We start from the raw sequence: 16,367 nt of genomic DNA, 5'->3' as shown, positions 1-16,367 counted from the left end.
GCAGGTCTGAACTTGTCATTTAAAAAAAATTTTAATAAACTTAAAAAAATACATATCCACAGATGCAGGTGAAGAACCTGTTGTCTTCCTCAAGCCTCCTTTTCACCCACGGGTGGAAATGGTACCCTGCAAGCGCAGGCCCACGAGGTCTTTGGTGGGGTCCCTACACGAGGCTTTAGCTTACACTGTGCTGCCCTCCTGTCCCCCGAGTTCCCAGTCTGTCAAAATCCAACCTGGTCTCCCAGGCCCAGGGCAAGGGTCACCTCCTCCATGAAGCCTGCCACATCCTTTGCGCACCCTCAGGCGCTGACCTTGTTCTCCCAGCGCACAGGCACGGGTACACTTCGCCCCTGTAGTAACTCAGGCACAAAATGAACTCTTGCTGAGGCTCGGCCGCACAGAGCTGAGGGCTGCTGCTTCCAGGTTCAAGTGCATTTTGAGTTTCATTCCCAGCTTCCTTCTTTTTCTGGTCTTTAATTTCTTCTCCGGATTAGGTCCCACTCAATGCTTTCCTTCTCAATTTCCAAAAGATGATGGTCAGAGCCAGCAGCACCCTGCCTTCCCTATGGGTGGGGGGGCCAGCCTGTGGCAGGGGTGTGGGTCCCATCTTTTTGAAGGAATTGACCCACAGTGGGCGGGTCCACCTTTGACCTTGCCCCAGGGAGTGCAGACGGAAAAAAGACCCTTGCTTAGTTTGAGTGAGGGGCCGCCGGGGTGCTCGGTTTGTCTTCAGAGGCCTGTCTGTAACACCAATGCCACCCTGGTGGCACTGACTGGTCACCCTGAAGGCCACGGCCAGTGTCCTAGGAAGGGACTCAATTTCTAGCTGTGCCACCTGAGATTCTGGGGTTAGGCTGGTGCTGCTTCTGAAGTTCCACTGTGCTCAAAGTGCTTGGTGAAAGCGAAGGTGATTTTACAAAAATAAATGCATAAAATGTCTAGGAAGCACAAAAAATCCTCATTACTCTTCTCTCTGAATATTTTTTAAGCCCCAACTGGACCCTAGGCAAAAGTGAGTGGCACTCCTCTGCCAGGACTCCAGGCCAGCCCCGGCATCTTCTTGCTGCCGTCCCAGACAACAGAAGTTACCAGATGAACAGACTTGGATTTGCCAAAGGGGTGGAGAGCTAGAAAGCTTGGTTGTGCCTCTCGATGATTATTAAGATTTCAATATTTACAGCAAAACCACAAAGCAAATGATAGAATAAAGCAAAACGATGGAAAATCTGAGTTCACTCATGAGGTATGTATGTGAGCTCTGAGGAAATTACAGAGGGAACGCATGCAGCTGGACAGCTCTCCCAATCGCAGCGTGCAAAGTAGACATCCATAGTATCTTTTGAAAAATGAAAAACACATTACTTTGAACAACCAAGAAAAAAAATTGCAATTTATTAAGATTCAATAAAGCGTTGTACTTTCGAAAGCAACTTTCGATGCATGTTCTTCAACAATCACATTCTATGAGGAAAACATTAAGAGCCACAAACTTGTTTTTTAATCTCAGAGTTACAGACATATTAAGTTCAAAATTAAAGGTAAAAAAAAAAAAAACCCCAAAAAACAAAAAAACCCCTCAAACCCAACAAAACCCCAAAACAAACAAACATATTCTTGACTTCCATCCCCAATTTTAAAACAATAGTTTTTCTACAACTCAATGCTCGCCGGCAGCACGAGAAGTGGTATGTCGGACGCACATACGCACGCGCACGCTCACACGCACACATATTGGATATACATACGCAGGTGTGTGTCCATCGAATATATAGAACGCATGTAATGGCAATGAGATGCAGTCGCTCTGAGGAAGGTTGGTTTTGCTAAATATCCTACTAAACTTGAGAAAAAAAGTCTTGAACCCAGCTTGTGCATAGTTCATGATCCTCTATAAAACCAGCTTTTGTGGATCTGCAATCTTGCAGGACTTTTTTTTTTTTTTTGTATTTTTTTTGTTTTGATAAAACCATTAAAAAGCTAATTAAAAAAAATGTAATGCACAAGTTTCCTGATCAAGCAGGCAGGGAGCACAATGTTCATATATATATATATTTTAAAACATACTTGAGGGTATGTTATTCCATTGTCTTTCTTCCTTGCAAAACAATCAAAACATTGATCATTTTTAAAACATAAAGCAATTTTTAATATATAAAGCACTCTTCAAACATCTATTTCTTTTGAGTCCATTATTTGGTAAATATGTAACTGCTACACATTAGAGATTAGGTATTTTTCTTCTTTGTGTTTTTTTTTCCTCTTTTTCTTTTTTTTCATTTTTTTGCTTTTTTTTTTTTTGTTTGTTTTTTAAATAACATCTTCAGTGCTAGGAATTGGGTTTAAAAATACATGAAATGGTGTGGAGCTGCCCTCGGGAGCCCTGGCTTTCCTGAGAGCGCGTCCGGCATGTGCAAGACAGTGGCCACAACGCCTGTCACCTTGACGAAGGGGCGAAAGCAATCGACAGAGTCCATGACGATGGCCGAGGGAACAACACTGTCCCGTCCCAGAGCTCTGAAGGAGCGCATCTGCATTCTGAAAATAGGTTTCTTTACGACGGAAGTCTTTTTTTTTTTTTTTTAATTCCTTTTTAAATTTTTAAAATTTTAAAGTCTGAAGGAGAAAAAAAGGTCTGTAAACAGGTGGGAGCCCAAACCCCAGGCTCCCCCAAAAGCAGTCACAACCCACGCCCAAGTGCTTGTTTCTGTTCCTTCCGCGGAACCATCCATTCTTTACAAGTATCTATGGCCACAGTTCAACAACAGTTTTTTTTTCTCTTTAACTTTATATTCCAAATGGAAAAATGGTGCAATACTCTGGTAATAATTTTCTTGCATTAGTCCACAATAAAAAGCTGCTAAAGGTAGGTATACATATTATTTCTCCAGAGATATACACTGTACTTTTTAAACGCAGTCACAGAGTCCTTGAGTAAACATTTACACATGAATTGTCGCCAGCCCTGTCCTAGGAATTCTCTGTAATGTATAGGATTAGCTAAAGGAAGGGCGAGGACACTCAGTGCAAAGTTAGAAGCTAATAATAACAAACGTTTGACCAACGCGCCAAAGAAAAAGCATATACTGAATACAAGGGAAAACCCACAGTTACATCCTCACACACTTTCAAACACACAAACACAGAAAACTGCACGCCGTGCGGGAGCACGCGCCACACATGCACACACACACTTCTGTTTCAACACGCACACATACACACACACGTAGGCTATGAACTTAGAAATTTTTCCTAGAGCCTGTTTCTGTGTACTGATGTCAACCTGGAAGAGTAGAATTAGAAAGTGTTCACATTTCACTATTGGCCTGCTGGATTCAAGTATTTGCATGTTTGATATGTCTTTTTTTAACTTTTAAAAAATATTTTTTGGGATAAAAAAATGACATGAAAAAGTAATGAAACAAGGGTAATGTGCATAGGCGGATCCAGGGGAACAGAGAGCAGATCGCAGCCCGCGCCTTCCGCTCAGCTCCCGCCGCGGAGCCGCTCTGCGCCCGGCGGTCCACACCAGACTCTGCCCTGATTACCGGCCGCCTCTGGTCATGTGCATAATCGTCACAGGCTCATTTTAAATAGGCTTCACGTCTCCCTCCCTCCCCCACAGATAAAATAACCCTTTCCAGCCCACAATCTGAAAAGTGCCCTTCATGATAGAACTATTCTAAGCAGCTTTTATACTTAAAAAAAAAAAAAAAATCAAAATGATAACACACTATACAAACATAAGACACACAAAATAAAAAGCTACGAGGAACATCCTGTCATTAGCATGTGACGCTGACCCACCGCAGCCCGCACTGTTTTGCGAACAGTTCGCAAGGACCGCGGCCAAGGTTCGTCTTCAGTCCTGGACAGAGGTACTCAAAAGGGCGGCCGCTGCTGGGTTCCAGCGGGTCTGTGGGGCCGCCCAGCCGGGAGGGGTCCCGGGAGGGGTCGGCTCTCCTGGTGCTGATGATGGCAGCGCCTACAAGGACTCCCCGCTGAGCAGGTCCCCAGGCAACAGGGTGGTCAGCGGGGTGGGGCTGCCGATCACCCTGCTGTCGTCGGCGCTGGGCGGGCCCCACAGGCTGCTGGAGTACTGGGGCACCCCGCCCCACAGCAGCTCACTGCTCCCCTTGCCACCCAGGCACGGGGCGTTCCAGTGGCCAGCGTCGCTGCGCACCAGGCCATGGGAGCTGCCCGCTGCGCTGAGCCGCGGCTGGCTGGATGCGCTGCTGGACTGCCAGCTGGAAGTGGGTGGCAGCGCCTGGCCTTGGGCTAAGAAGCGATTCACTTCTTCTTCACCAGCGAACTCGGCCAGGATGGTAGTGTTTCCCAGGACGCACCTGCAACAGCAAGATGGGGCACGTGAACAGGGCCACCCCAAGTCCTGCTGAGTTCGTGGCACTGGCTTTCTCTGTATTGGGAAAGGCCACCTGGAAGCCATCCTGTGGCTTCTGCTTGCCACTGCTATTTCCAAACCCAGACTGTGAATGTTCTGCTCAGTTTAGACTTCCAGCAGCAACATCGTACTGGCACAGAGAGCACATCTTCAAGTGCATGAACAGACCATTAAATGTGGGCTCATTTAGGGTCAGTGTCATTTGCATCCTGGGCTAAAAACAGGAATGACCAATTTCTAGGTTCCGTGTCTCAAGTGATGTTACTGATCAGGTCTACTCATACTTCTATGAAAAGCAACCTTTCACTAGGGTGAAGAGTTGGCTGTGAGGACCACTGCTGGGCCCTGTGGAGGAGTGTGTCTCAGGCAGGCAGCAGACACAGCAACTCAGCAGCAGAAAAAAACCAGGAAGTCCCAAGATACCTGTGAGGAACTGACCCGCCTTTCCCCAATTCCTTTGTTGAAGTCCTAACCCCCAGTACCTCCCCATGTGACTGTGTTTGGAGATGCGGTCTTTAAGGCGAGAATTAAGTTAGTTAGATGAGGTCACATGGGTAAGCCCTAGTCCAACAGGACTGGTGTCCTTAGAAGGAGAGATTACAGCACAGACCTGCACAAAGAGACGACCGTAGAAGAACAGAGGGAGAAGGCAGCTGTCTACAGCCAAGGAGAGAGGCCTCAGGAGAAACCAGCCCTGCCCACACCTTCATCTTGGGTGTCAGACTTATGGCCTCCAGAAGTGGGAGGGTGGCCAGCCTGTGGGGTTCTGCTATGGTGGCTCAGGACACCCCTGCAACACCCCTAACCTAATGCTCTGGGGGATGGGGAGCTACTTGGAGCGCTGAGGTGGCTGTGAGAAAACATACATGTGCAGAGACTTCTGGGCCTTGGCAGCCTCCTCCTTGGAGCTGTACCGGACCACAGCATTGCCTTGAGTCAGATTCAGGTGGAATGTAATAAGAGGCCCATGTTGCAAACACAATGTCCGCAGTGTAGAACCATCAATCTGATAGAGGAAGCACAGAGGCATGAATGAGCTTTCTTCTGGTTTCTTTCACTACAGCCTTCCAAAGAAAAAACATATGAAATTGGATACACTAAACACTGGGAAAATGTTGTTCTTTAAAAGGCCTAATAATATGTGGTTTTACATTAACGTTTTATATCTCTGTGGCCAAACATGTACCTAAAATGTTGGATGTTTCAGCTACATTTTATAAGTTAGGCTAATCAGAGGAAGGAGAAAAACCCCATTTTGAATTCTGCTCTCCTTTCACCAGAGCACGTCACACAGAGCCTCTGGTTTGCAAAAGGCACCTGGGTCCAGCTGCTGACAACAGACTCGGGAGACGTGCAGGTGGGTGTGGCCTGGGTCCCGGGAAGGGACTGGCTAGCCCCACAGTCTGATGTGGCCAAACGACTCTTTTAAAAAATGTTATAAAAATACACACACGGGGTCTTGCTATGTTGCCCAGGCTGGTCTCCAACTCTTGGGCTCAGGTGATCCCTGGCCGCGGCCTCCCAAAGTGCTGGGATTACAGGCATGAGCTACTGTGCCCGGCCAGGCCCAACCACTCTTGAATGGGTAGTTGTAAGACAAACAATTCTATTTACAGAGCACGCTTTTCCAGCCTCTAGTGGGTAAACAAACAATTCACCAGGAACGTGGTTAAAAGAGGCCCCTAGGCCCCATCTGCTGCCGCTGCTGGAGCCAATCCTGGCACTTGCTCATCTCCTCCTATGCAGCGTCACCTACGGACCCTGACCAAGAACCCCAACTATCCTGCCCCGCCAGACAGCCTCATCTGCATCGGGGGCCAAGCGGGAACCCTCCCTGGATCATGCTCAGTGATGCAGGGGCACCATATTGCACCTGGGGAGTGAGGTTTCGAAGAACGAGCCAGCTGCTGGTTCTTCCTGAGGTGTCGGTGCTCCAGGCAGAACCTGCAACAAGAGGAGAGAACCCGGTTGACAAGGCCCCGTGCCAGTGGATAGTGTGGCCCTCCCCACTTCTTATTGTGCTGAAGTGTGGGACAGCACAGGCCATCACTGCGTGCTTTAGGAGAGCCTTTCTCAGCCTGGGAGGCCCATGCTTTCTTTGGTAAACCAAAACCTCACAGTCCCTGCAGATCCCCTTCCCACTTCCCTGTGGTGACTCTTGACTTCCTGGATCTTCCCACCAGCCCAGGAGGCCTGTGTTTTCCCATCTGTGCCAGGAGAGACAGGGGTGATGAGGCCCGAGAATCTCCAGGAAAGCTCTGCTCTCCACCTCTGCCTGTCCCCAGACCCAGTGTGGAATCAGTACTCCCAGGTTCTTCTGGTTAATACAACAGAGCAAATCCCTAAAGGCTGCTGCTAAAAGGCAGAAACCATTACTTTCAAACTATCTGATACGGTTTGGCTGTGTCCCCATCCAAACCTCATCTTGAACTGTAACTCCCATGATTCCCACACCCCTATCCCAAAATCTGGCCATTAAACTGGCCCCAAAACTGGCCATAAAAAAAAACTCTCTGCAGCACTGTGACACGGTCATGACGGCCATGACGCCCGCGCTGTGACAGGCTCGTGACGGCCATGACGCCCGCGCTGTGACAGGCTCGTGACGGCCATGACGCCCGCGCTGTGACAGGCTCGTGACGGCCATGACGCCCGCGCTGTGACAGGCTCGTGACGGCCATGACGCCCGCGCTGTGACAGGCTCGTGACGGCCATGCCGCCCGCGCTGTGACAGGCTCGTGACGGCCATGCCGCCCGCGCTGTGACAGGCTCGTGACGGCCATGCCGCCCGCGCTGTGACAGGCTCGTGACGGCCATGACGCCCGCGCTGTGACAGGCTCGTGACGGCCATGACGCCCGCGCTGTGACAGGCTCGTGACGGCCATGCCGCCCGCGCTGTGACAGGCTCGTGACGGCCATGCCGCCCGCGCTGTGACAGGCTCGTGACGGCCATGCCGCCCGCGCTGTGACAGGCTCGTGACGGCCATGCCGCCCGCGCTGTGACAGGCTCGTGACGGCCATGACGCCCGCGCTGTGACACGTTCGTGACGGCCATGACGCCCGCGCTGTGACAGGCTCGTGACGGCCATGCCGCCCGCGCTGTGACAGGCTCGTGACGGCCATGACGCCCGCGCTGTGACAGGCTCGTGACGGCCATGACGCCCGCGCTGTGACAGGCTCGTGACGGCCATGACGCCCGCGCTGTGACAGGCTCGTGACGGCCATGACGCCCGCGCTGTGACACGTTCGTGACGGCCATGACGCCCGCGCTGTGACAGGCTCGTGACGGCCATGACGCCCGCGCTGTGACACGTTCGTGACGGCCATGACGCCCGCGCTGTGACAGGCTCGTGACGGCCATGACGCCCGCGCTGGAAGGTTGTGGGTTTACCGGAATGAGGGCAAGGAACACCTGGTCCGCCCAGGGCGGAAAACTGCTTAAAGGCGTTCTTAAACCACAAACAATAGCACCAGCGATCTCTGCATTAAGGACGTGCTCCTGCTGCAGATAACTAGCCCAAACCATCCCTTTATTTCGGCCCATCCCTTTGTTTCCCATAAGGGATACTTGTAGTTAATCTAATATCTATAAAAACAATGCTAATGACTGGCTTGCTGTTGATAAATACGTGGGTAAATCTCTGTTTGGGGCTCTCAGCTCTGAAGGCTGTGAGACCCCCGATTTCCCACTTCACACCTCTATATTTCTGTGTGTGTCTTTAATTCCTCTAGTGCTGCTGGGTTAGGGTCTCCCTGATCAAGCTGGTCTTGGCACAGAAGCAACTTTGGAACTGGGTAACAGGCAGAGGTTGGAACTCAAGGCTCAGAAAAAGACGGGAAAATGTGGGAAAGTTTGGAACTTCCTAGAGACTTGTGAAATGGCTTTGACAAAAATGCTGATAGGGATTATGGACAATAAAGTCCAGGCTGCAGCGGTCTCAGATGGAAATGAGGAACTTGTTGGGAACTGGGGCAAAGGTGGCTCTTGTTGTTTTAGCAAAGAGACTGGTGGCATTTTGCTCCTGCCCTAGAGATTTGTGGAACTTTCAACTTGAGAGAGATGATTTAGGGTTATCTGGCAGAAGAAATTTCTAAGCAGCAAAGCATTCAAGAGGTGACTTGGGTGCTGTTAAAAGCATTCCATTTTATAAGGGAAGTCGAACATAAAAGTTCAGAAAATTGGCCAGGCACGGTGGCTTACGCCTGTAATCCCAGCACTTTGGGAGGCTGAGATGGGTGGATTACCTGAGGTCAGGAGTTTGAGACCAGCCTGGCCAACATGGGGAAACCCCATCTCTACTAAAAATACAAAAATTAGCTGGGCATGGTGGCGGGCACCTGTAATCCCAGCTACTCAGGAGGCTGAGACAGAAGAATTGTGGGGTTGGAGCTCCCACACAAAGTCCCTACTGGGGCACCACCTAGTAGACCTGTGAGAAGAAGGTCACCGTCCTCTAGACCCCAGAATGGTAGATCCACTGACAGCTTGCACCGTGTGCCTGGAAAAGCTGCAGACAATACCAGCCCGTGAAGGCAGCCAAGAGGGAGGCTATACCCTGCAGAGCTGCCGAAGACCATGGTAACCAACCTCTTGCCTAAGCGTGACCCAGATGCGAGATATGAAGTCAAAGATCATTTTGGAGCTTTAAGATTTGACTGCCCTGCTGGACTTCGGTCTTGCATGGGGCCTGTAGCCCCTCTGTTTTGGCCAATTTCTCCCATTTGGAATGACTGTATTTACCCAATGCCTGTACCCCCATTGTATCTAGGAAGTAACTAACTTGCTTTTGATTTTACAGGCTTGTAGTGGAAGGGACTTGCCTTACCTCAGATGAGACTTTGGACTGCGGACTTCTGAGTTAATGCTGAAATGAGTTAAGACTTTGGGGGACTGCTGGGAAGGCATGATTGGTTTTGAAATGTGAGGACATGAGATTTGGGAGGGGTCAGGGGCAGAATAATACGGTTTGGCTGTGTCCCCACCCAAATCTCATCTTGAATTGTAACTCCCACAATTCCCATGTTTCGTGGAAGGAACCCAGTGGGAGGTTAACTGAATCATGGGGCAGGTCTTTTCCATGCTGTTCTCGTGACAGTGAATAAGTCTCATGAGATCTGATAGTTTTAAAAATGGGAGTTTCCCTGCACAAGCTCTCTCTCTCTTCTTGTCTGCCGCCATGTGAGACACACCTTTCACCTTCTGCTAGGATTGTGAGGCCTCCCCAGCCACGTGGAACTGTAAGTCCAATAAATCTCATTCTTTTGTAAATTGCCCAGTCTCGGGTATGTCTTCATCAGCAGTGTGAAAATGGACTAATACACTATCTGTAGCTGATTTTTAAAATTTTGTTATTTATTATTATTATTAGTTTTTTAGAGACAGGGTCTCACTCTGTCACCCAGGCTGGGCTGCAGTGGCTCAAGCATAGCTCACTGTAGCCTCGGTCTCCTGGGCTTGAGCCATCCTCCTGTCTCAGCCTCCCCAGCAGTTGGGATCACAGGTATGTGCCACTATGCCCCACTAATCTTTTTATTTTTTGTGGAGATGGGGTCTCACTTTGTTGCCCACGCTGGTTTAAATCTTCAGTTTCTTAAATTCCCAGTACATTTCTTTCATCTCTGAGGTTCGACATGCAGCACCTGAGAGAAGCTGCAATATTATGAGAGTTGTGTTTTCAAACTGGTGGGGTTTCTTTTGTTTTGGGCCTGGAAAAGCCTTATGTCCCAGTGACATCTTGTGGAGAAGCAAATATAAAAAGCAGAAATCCAGATCCCTGTGCGAAGGGGAGTCATGGGGGCAGAGAGCCTAAAGGGCTGTGCAGGCCTCTGAGGGCCCAGTCGGGGGCAGCCACACTCCTGAGGATAGAGTTGGCCAGTGTGGGCCCTCAATGGGTGCTGGAACTGCCTGGGACCTCTTGGCCCAGAGCAAACCTGCTGCATGCCGGCACACCTAGGTTGATGCTAAAAACACCAGGCTCACCCAGCTAATGCCCTGGACATCTAGGGTGGCCCTGGTGCCCTTAAGCCCTCCCAGGCTCCAGAGTTAGAGGCAGGGGTCCTTACAAAGAAGGTACAGGACAAAGTGATAAGCACATCCCCTAAAGGGTAAGGCCCCCATTGGAACACGAGGAGCATGGAGCTTACCCGAGGAGTAGGAGCTGGTCCAGCCGAGGGGGCTGGCACCCCAGGTGGAGGAGGGCTTGGGATTGGTTAACCCTGGAGGTGGCCTCGTGGGTGCAGTAGTGTTTCTGGGCACCTTCCACAGTTCATGAGACAGAGAGGCTTGCGTGTGGGAGGCAGGGCCAGAGGACCACGTCGATTTAATGTCTGACAGTTTACCTAGAAAGGCAGAGAGATGGAGCATATGCAGTCTTGAGACAAAGAAGAAAACTCACTGCTGTGTTTGGGAAGCCACACAAGTGCTCTCTAACACCAGCAGACTGTGTGATAGGCAAAGAAACACCAAGTCAAGCCCCTGGCAAACTCAAGTAACTGCAAATTCCCAGAAGTGTTTTGCCTCTAAGTTTTCAAAACCTTGCATAGCCCTTGTCTTGTGGCCATGGGGGAAAGGAAGAGAGAAGGCAGTGGGCCCACACACTTGTATGGAGAAGAGGTTACCGTTTCCATGTGCATGCAAGCTGATGTGCCCAATGTGCCCACTGTGCCTGGGCAAGGCCCCCACCCATCCTCCATCACGCCACACGGCCTCCCAGCTCAGGAAGTGAGTAAAGAGCCAATAGAAAAAGCTGGGGCCTGTCAAAGTTTTGTTTGGGAAAAGAAAGAAAATGCTACCTGCAAGTCTAGAGGCCAGGCGCGTACCTGCAACACTAGGTGCGGATGCAATGCTGCTGAAAGAGCTACTGTAGCCGGAGGCACTGAGCGGCCAGGCACTCGAGGAAGGCAGCGTGGCATTCTGAGATGATGGCGGGGAGGACCCTGCAGAACCAAACACGGCACTGAGCAAGGTGGTGGCGGTGTCCGCGTTCATGACTCTAACTGTGGGGTGTGAGAACCATCAGGAATCAACCTCTCCCTAGGCTGCCATTTTTAATAGAAGCCTGAACATGAAAGTGTCATGTGGGAAGGAAGAAACAGGGCATGCCTCCTACTCTGGGTCCCTGTACCCACTCAGGGAGGCCTGGGATGTTGCTGAAGGCGGAGGAATCAAAGGGCAAGAAGCAGCACGAGCTTCTTTGAGAATTCCCGCCAGAATGCTTAAAATACCATGTCAGAGTTTTAAAGGACCACACTGATCTCCTCTTCCAAATAAGGTAAAATAAAAATCCAGGGCAATCTACATCCTTTCACAGTTCAAACAATGGCCACAAAATAGAAGAACAAAACTCCAAGCCTTTTATTACAAAATCTGCCATAAAAATTTGAGTATTTCTTCTGACTGGGGTGTCCCATCAACTTACACTCATGTTTTGCTTTAAAAAAAATTTTTTTTAAAGAGATGGGGCTGTTGCAATGTCATCCAGGCTGCAGCACAGTGGCTGCTCACAGGCGTGATCACAGTGCACAGCAGCCTCAACCTCCTGGGCCCAGTGATCCTCTTGCCTCAGCCTCCTGAGTCGCAGGGACCACAGGTGCATGCCACCACACCCGGCTCATGATTCCCTTTTTAAATACAGGAGTAATTAAGAGACATCTGTCCTAATAACTGTGTATATGGACTTGAGTTATTCTATTCCTAGGACTGCAGTTTTTTCAGGAAAGCTTGTCCCTGTGCCTGAAACGGAGACCTGGGATAAATGGGCCATCCTTAAGGCACCTCAATTCCTTGTGTAAAAGCTCAGCTCCTTGCTGCTTGGTTTTATTTTATATTTTCTAATGTGGCTCTCCCTTTCAATTCTGTAAAGAAAGCAAGAAGCTGGAGAAGAAAAGCGAGGATGGGATAATGGTGACAGTTGGGGTGAACACAGGATGGAAAGAGCTCTAATTGGGACAATGACTCTGCCAGTGCACGGATCCTGGCTAGCAGAGGGAACGTGAGCACAGTCTGGCTGCTAAACTGATGACCACAAACAGAATCGGATGGTTTCTGAAAAGCCATGGCATCTCAGCCGTAGGCCCACATGGCGTTGTACAGTGAATAACCAGGCGTGTGGCACCTCCTGGACATGCACAGTGTCCAACCTGCAGAGCTGTTTGCAGCTGCCCTGCTGCAAGGGACCTCTTTAGAATGAGGGCACCAGAGTTGAGAAAAGTTAACATTTATGGGTAATCTGCAGGTCTTCCCTTTTATTTTTTCCAATTTTTATTTTGGGTTCAGGGAGTCCATGTGCAGGTTTGTCACACAGGTGAACTGTGCGTTGTGGGGTGTGGTATAGAGATCATTCCATCACCTAGGTAGTGAGCATAGTACCCGACAGGCAGTTTCTCAGTCCTCTCCTTCCTCCCACCCTCTACCCTACAGCAGGCCCCAGTGTCTGCTGCTCCCTTCTTTGTGTTATGTAAACTCAGTGTTTGGCTCCCATTTCTAAGTGGGAATGTGAGCTGTCTGTTTTCTGTTCCTGCGTTAATTCACTCAAGAAGGTCTTTACCTTAAAAGGGTGTCAGCTTGGCCGTGCGCAGTGGCTCACGCATGTAATCCCAGCACTTTGGGAGGCCTTTTCTTTTCTTTTTTTTTTTTTGAGACGAAGTCTTGCTCTGTCACCCAGGCTGGAGTACAGTGGCCCAATCACAGCTCACTGCAGCCTTGACCTCCCAAGGTCAAGTGATTCTACTGTCTCAGCCTCCTGAGTAGCTGGGACCACTGACGTGTGCCACCACACCCAGCTCATTTTTTCATTTTTAATTTTTTGTAGAGCCAGGGTCTCATTATATTGCCCAGGCTGGTTTCAAATTCCTGGCCTCAAGTGATTCTCCCACCTTGGCCTCCCAAAGTGCTGGGATTACAGGTGCAAGCCATTGTGCTCGGCCTGCTAGTGCTTTCTGGTTAGCAATTTCTACGTGAAGAGATGTTCATTGTACTCCCCTTTCTTTCAACAACAAACCCTAACGTATCCCTAAATACGACCGAGAGAAGTACCAGAGTGGAGCAACAAGGTTCCTAGTGCTGGTCATGAGCTGAAGGGGAGGCCTGGCATGAGCCACATGAGCTGGCTACTGCTGAATACTGAAGTCTGTGTACAAGTGCCAGGGCAGGCTCAAGACCCAAACATCGAGCACCCGGGAAGTCAAACGATGTTCACTTGGAGCTACAAGTCACCCCGGTTGGCAGGTTGGCTGGCTGGCTGGTTCTTAGGCTCAGGGCTGGAGATGCCATTTCCTTGCCTTATCTCAAAGGCCGATGCATTTCTTAGGCTTAGGTTCTCTTCTGCCCTCCCCGCAAGTTGATCCCCTTAACTGGGCAGGCTATGGAGCTGGAGGACAGCTGCATGTGGAGCTTGAGGACAGCTGTCACGTGTTTCTCAGGTCATCTTCATCACACAATGGCACACTCAGGCAATGGCAGAGGTCACTCCCAGTGGCCCTGGTTCTGCCCGGAGGCTAAGGGGCTACTTGATGCTTCATCTGGGCACCACTCAGGAAGCTCTGCCATGCAACTTCGATTCTTTCCAACTTCCCTTATGACTTGGATCTGTACAACCTGCATCCCACTTCTCCACATCCCTCAAAATATGCTAATTTTCCTGTCTGGCACAACCCTGGTGCCCCACCAGGTGTGACAAGCAGGGAGGGCTGGGTGTCTGATTCTGGCTGGCGCCTCACCTGTCTTCTGCCATCTTGCACGGCTCCCTTTCCCGCACCACTTGGCTGTGTCTGACAGGAGGGACACCCATAACACCCCTGTTCCGAACAGCAGCTGTGTGACCCCAAGGAATACACAGCATGAAACAGAAAGGGCAATCTGTACTCACGTTGGCTTTCCAGCCAAACCAGACACATTTAGAAGCCTATCGCTTTAAAGAACCACAGAAGCAGCAAGGCACACTGGCTCACGCCTGTAATCCCAGCACTTTGGGAGGCCGAGGCGGGCAGATCACTTGAGGTCAGGAGTTCAAGATCAGCCTGGCAAACATGGTGAAACCCCGTCTCCACTAAAAATAGAAAAAATTAGCTGGGTGTGGTGGTGCACGCCTGTAGTCCCAGCTAATCGGGAGGCTGAGGCATGAGAATCACTTGAGCCTGGGAGGCAGAGGTCGCAGTGAGCCAAGATCACGCCACTATACTCCAGCCTGGGCAACAGAGCGAGAATCTGTCTCAAAAAAAAAAAAAAAGAAAGAAAAGAAGCAAACACAAAACACATGGCTCCAATGAGTCATATTTCAAGTGGGAAATTCAATGTTTTGGGAACTACCTAGGTGGCCTTATTAGTGATAGTACCTATGGCAATCTAGCTCTTCCACAAAATAGCATGCTGTGATAAAACTTTATCAGAGATGGCACTTCTACGCTAAGACATTACTTATCAATAAATCCAGCAGCGTGGGCGACACCTGAGGTCAGGAGTTCGAGACCAGCCTGGCCAACATGGCAAAACCCTGTCTCTACTAAAAATACAAAAATTAGCCCGGTATGGTGGCACACATGCCTGTAATTCCAGCTACTTGGGAGGCTGAGGCAAGAGAGTCGCTTGAACCCAGGAGGTGGAGATTGCAGAGGGCTGAGATCATGCCACTGCACTCCACCCTGGGCGACAGAGTGAGACTTCATCTCAAAAAAAAAAAAAAAAAAAAAAAGTAATAATAATAAAAAATCCAGCAGAAACTCAAATTGATTTCCATTTCCCCATAAGCACTGCCTGCTGTCTTTTCATGCTGCTTCAGGTGACTAGAAAAGGTGCCCGCCAACTGTGCCTTGTATCATCCCTGCCTCACAGCCCAACCTGTCACCCCTGACATCTCCAAATGGGTCTAGAGAGACCGTCCATGCAGAGCAGCACCCTCACCTCCACTCTTGAGGAGGTAGCGGTTGACATCCTGGATGGTGGTATTGATGGTAGGCCCAGTGGGGACACTGCCAGGAGTGACGTCAGGGTCATTCTCAGGGTCAATATTCTGCAGTCCTTTCCATGGAACTCCCGGATGGAATTCTGTTTAAGAAACCAAAATGAGAAGCCACAGATCAGAACATCTGCACATTGATTCATGACATTTAAAAAGATGTTTTGTCCTGTTTGTAGAAATTTTTATAATCTGCTAATTAAATTAGAGGTACACTTTATACTCTCTTTCATTAAAGCAATCAATCCTTTGGAACAAACTAGAACCAGGTATCACAGATATCATATTAAGATAGTTTTCACACAGGGTTGGAATAGTTTTACCGGATAGTGTGCAGTGTGCTTCCTCCCTGCCACCCCTTCCACTCCTCATGTTGAACTAAGGGATTACAGAAAAATGCCTGATGCTAACCATACCCAAAATTGATCTGACAAATGGATTTCCAAGGAAAATGCCAAAGCTCTGGGCTTAACGCTTCCAGATCCTTAGTTCAGATTCTGGGTCCTCTCAGCCTAATTACTCTCTGCAGGCTTGGAGCATGTTCTGACCTGCTGCTGTTGCACAGAAGTGTTGCATGGTCTTACCTGGGGGCCAGTTGATGCTAGAGCCATTTGAGATTTTATCACTGTCAGATTTGGCACGTGACCAGCTATGGGGAACAGCTACGGGAGGACTGGCTGGTGACTCACTGTTCTGGATTAAATCGTACCGGCCATAGGAGTCATCAATGGAGGACTTACCTGGAGGCCCAATGCTTAGACCTCCAGGGATAGCACCTATGGGGACAATAGAAAACAAAGAAGCGAGTGAATACTCTCCAGTTGAGAGACACCAGAAGATACCCTAAGCCTCCCTATGCACCTTCTGTTCTAGGTCCAATGCGTTGCCCTATTCAGTTACATGAATTGTAAGACTTGGTCTGTCTAGGATTCTGTAAGAATCAATGACTTATTTATTTATTTATTTATTTACTTTTTTGAGACAACGTCTCACTCTGTTGTCCAGGCTGGAGTGTA

At 49.4% G+C, this 16,367-nt stretch overlaps 1 protein-coding gene across 14 annotated transcripts in view; it reads right to left on the bottom strand.

The window, feature by feature from the left end:
* Nucleotides 1-16,367, bottom strand: part of TNRC6C (trinucleotide repeat containing adaptor 6C) — a 150,204-nt gene continuing 133,837 nt past the window's right edge. For 11 of the 14 annotated variants that reach the window (XM_054535782.2, XM_024234662.3, XM_054535784.2 and 8 more), the window contains 7 exons: nt 15,936-16,127; nt 15,297-15,440; nt 11,219-11,335; nt 10,544-10,738; nt 6,273-6,343; nt 5,266-5,405; nt 1-4,343 (listed from right to left, as the gene is read on the bottom strand). In XM_054535782.2, the coding sequence (XP_054391757.2) occupies nt 3,983-4,343; nt 5,266-5,405; nt 6,273-6,343; nt 10,544-10,738; nt 11,219-11,335; nt 15,297-15,440; nt 15,936-16,127 (1,220 nt within the window). In that variant the 3' untranslated portion in view covers nt 1-3,982. The remainder of the gene's footprint in view (nt 4,344-5,265; nt 5,406-6,272; nt 6,344-10,543; nt 10,739-11,218; nt 11,336-15,296; nt 15,441-15,935; nt 16,128-16,367) is intronic. The other 3 variants (XM_054535787.2, XM_054535788.2, XM_054535790.2) reach the window with 2 other exon arrangements.

Source organism: Pongo abelii, chromosome 19, assembly GCF_028885655.2.
Source record: "Pongo abelii isolate AG06213 chromosome 19, NHGRI_mPonAbe1-v2.0_pri, whole genome shotgun sequence".
NCBI lineage: Eukaryota > Metazoa > Chordata > Mammalia > Primates > Hominidae > Pongo > Pongo abelii.
The sequence above is the reverse complement of the archived record's forward strand: the minus strand, read 5'-3'. Positions and strand labels throughout refer to the sequence as shown.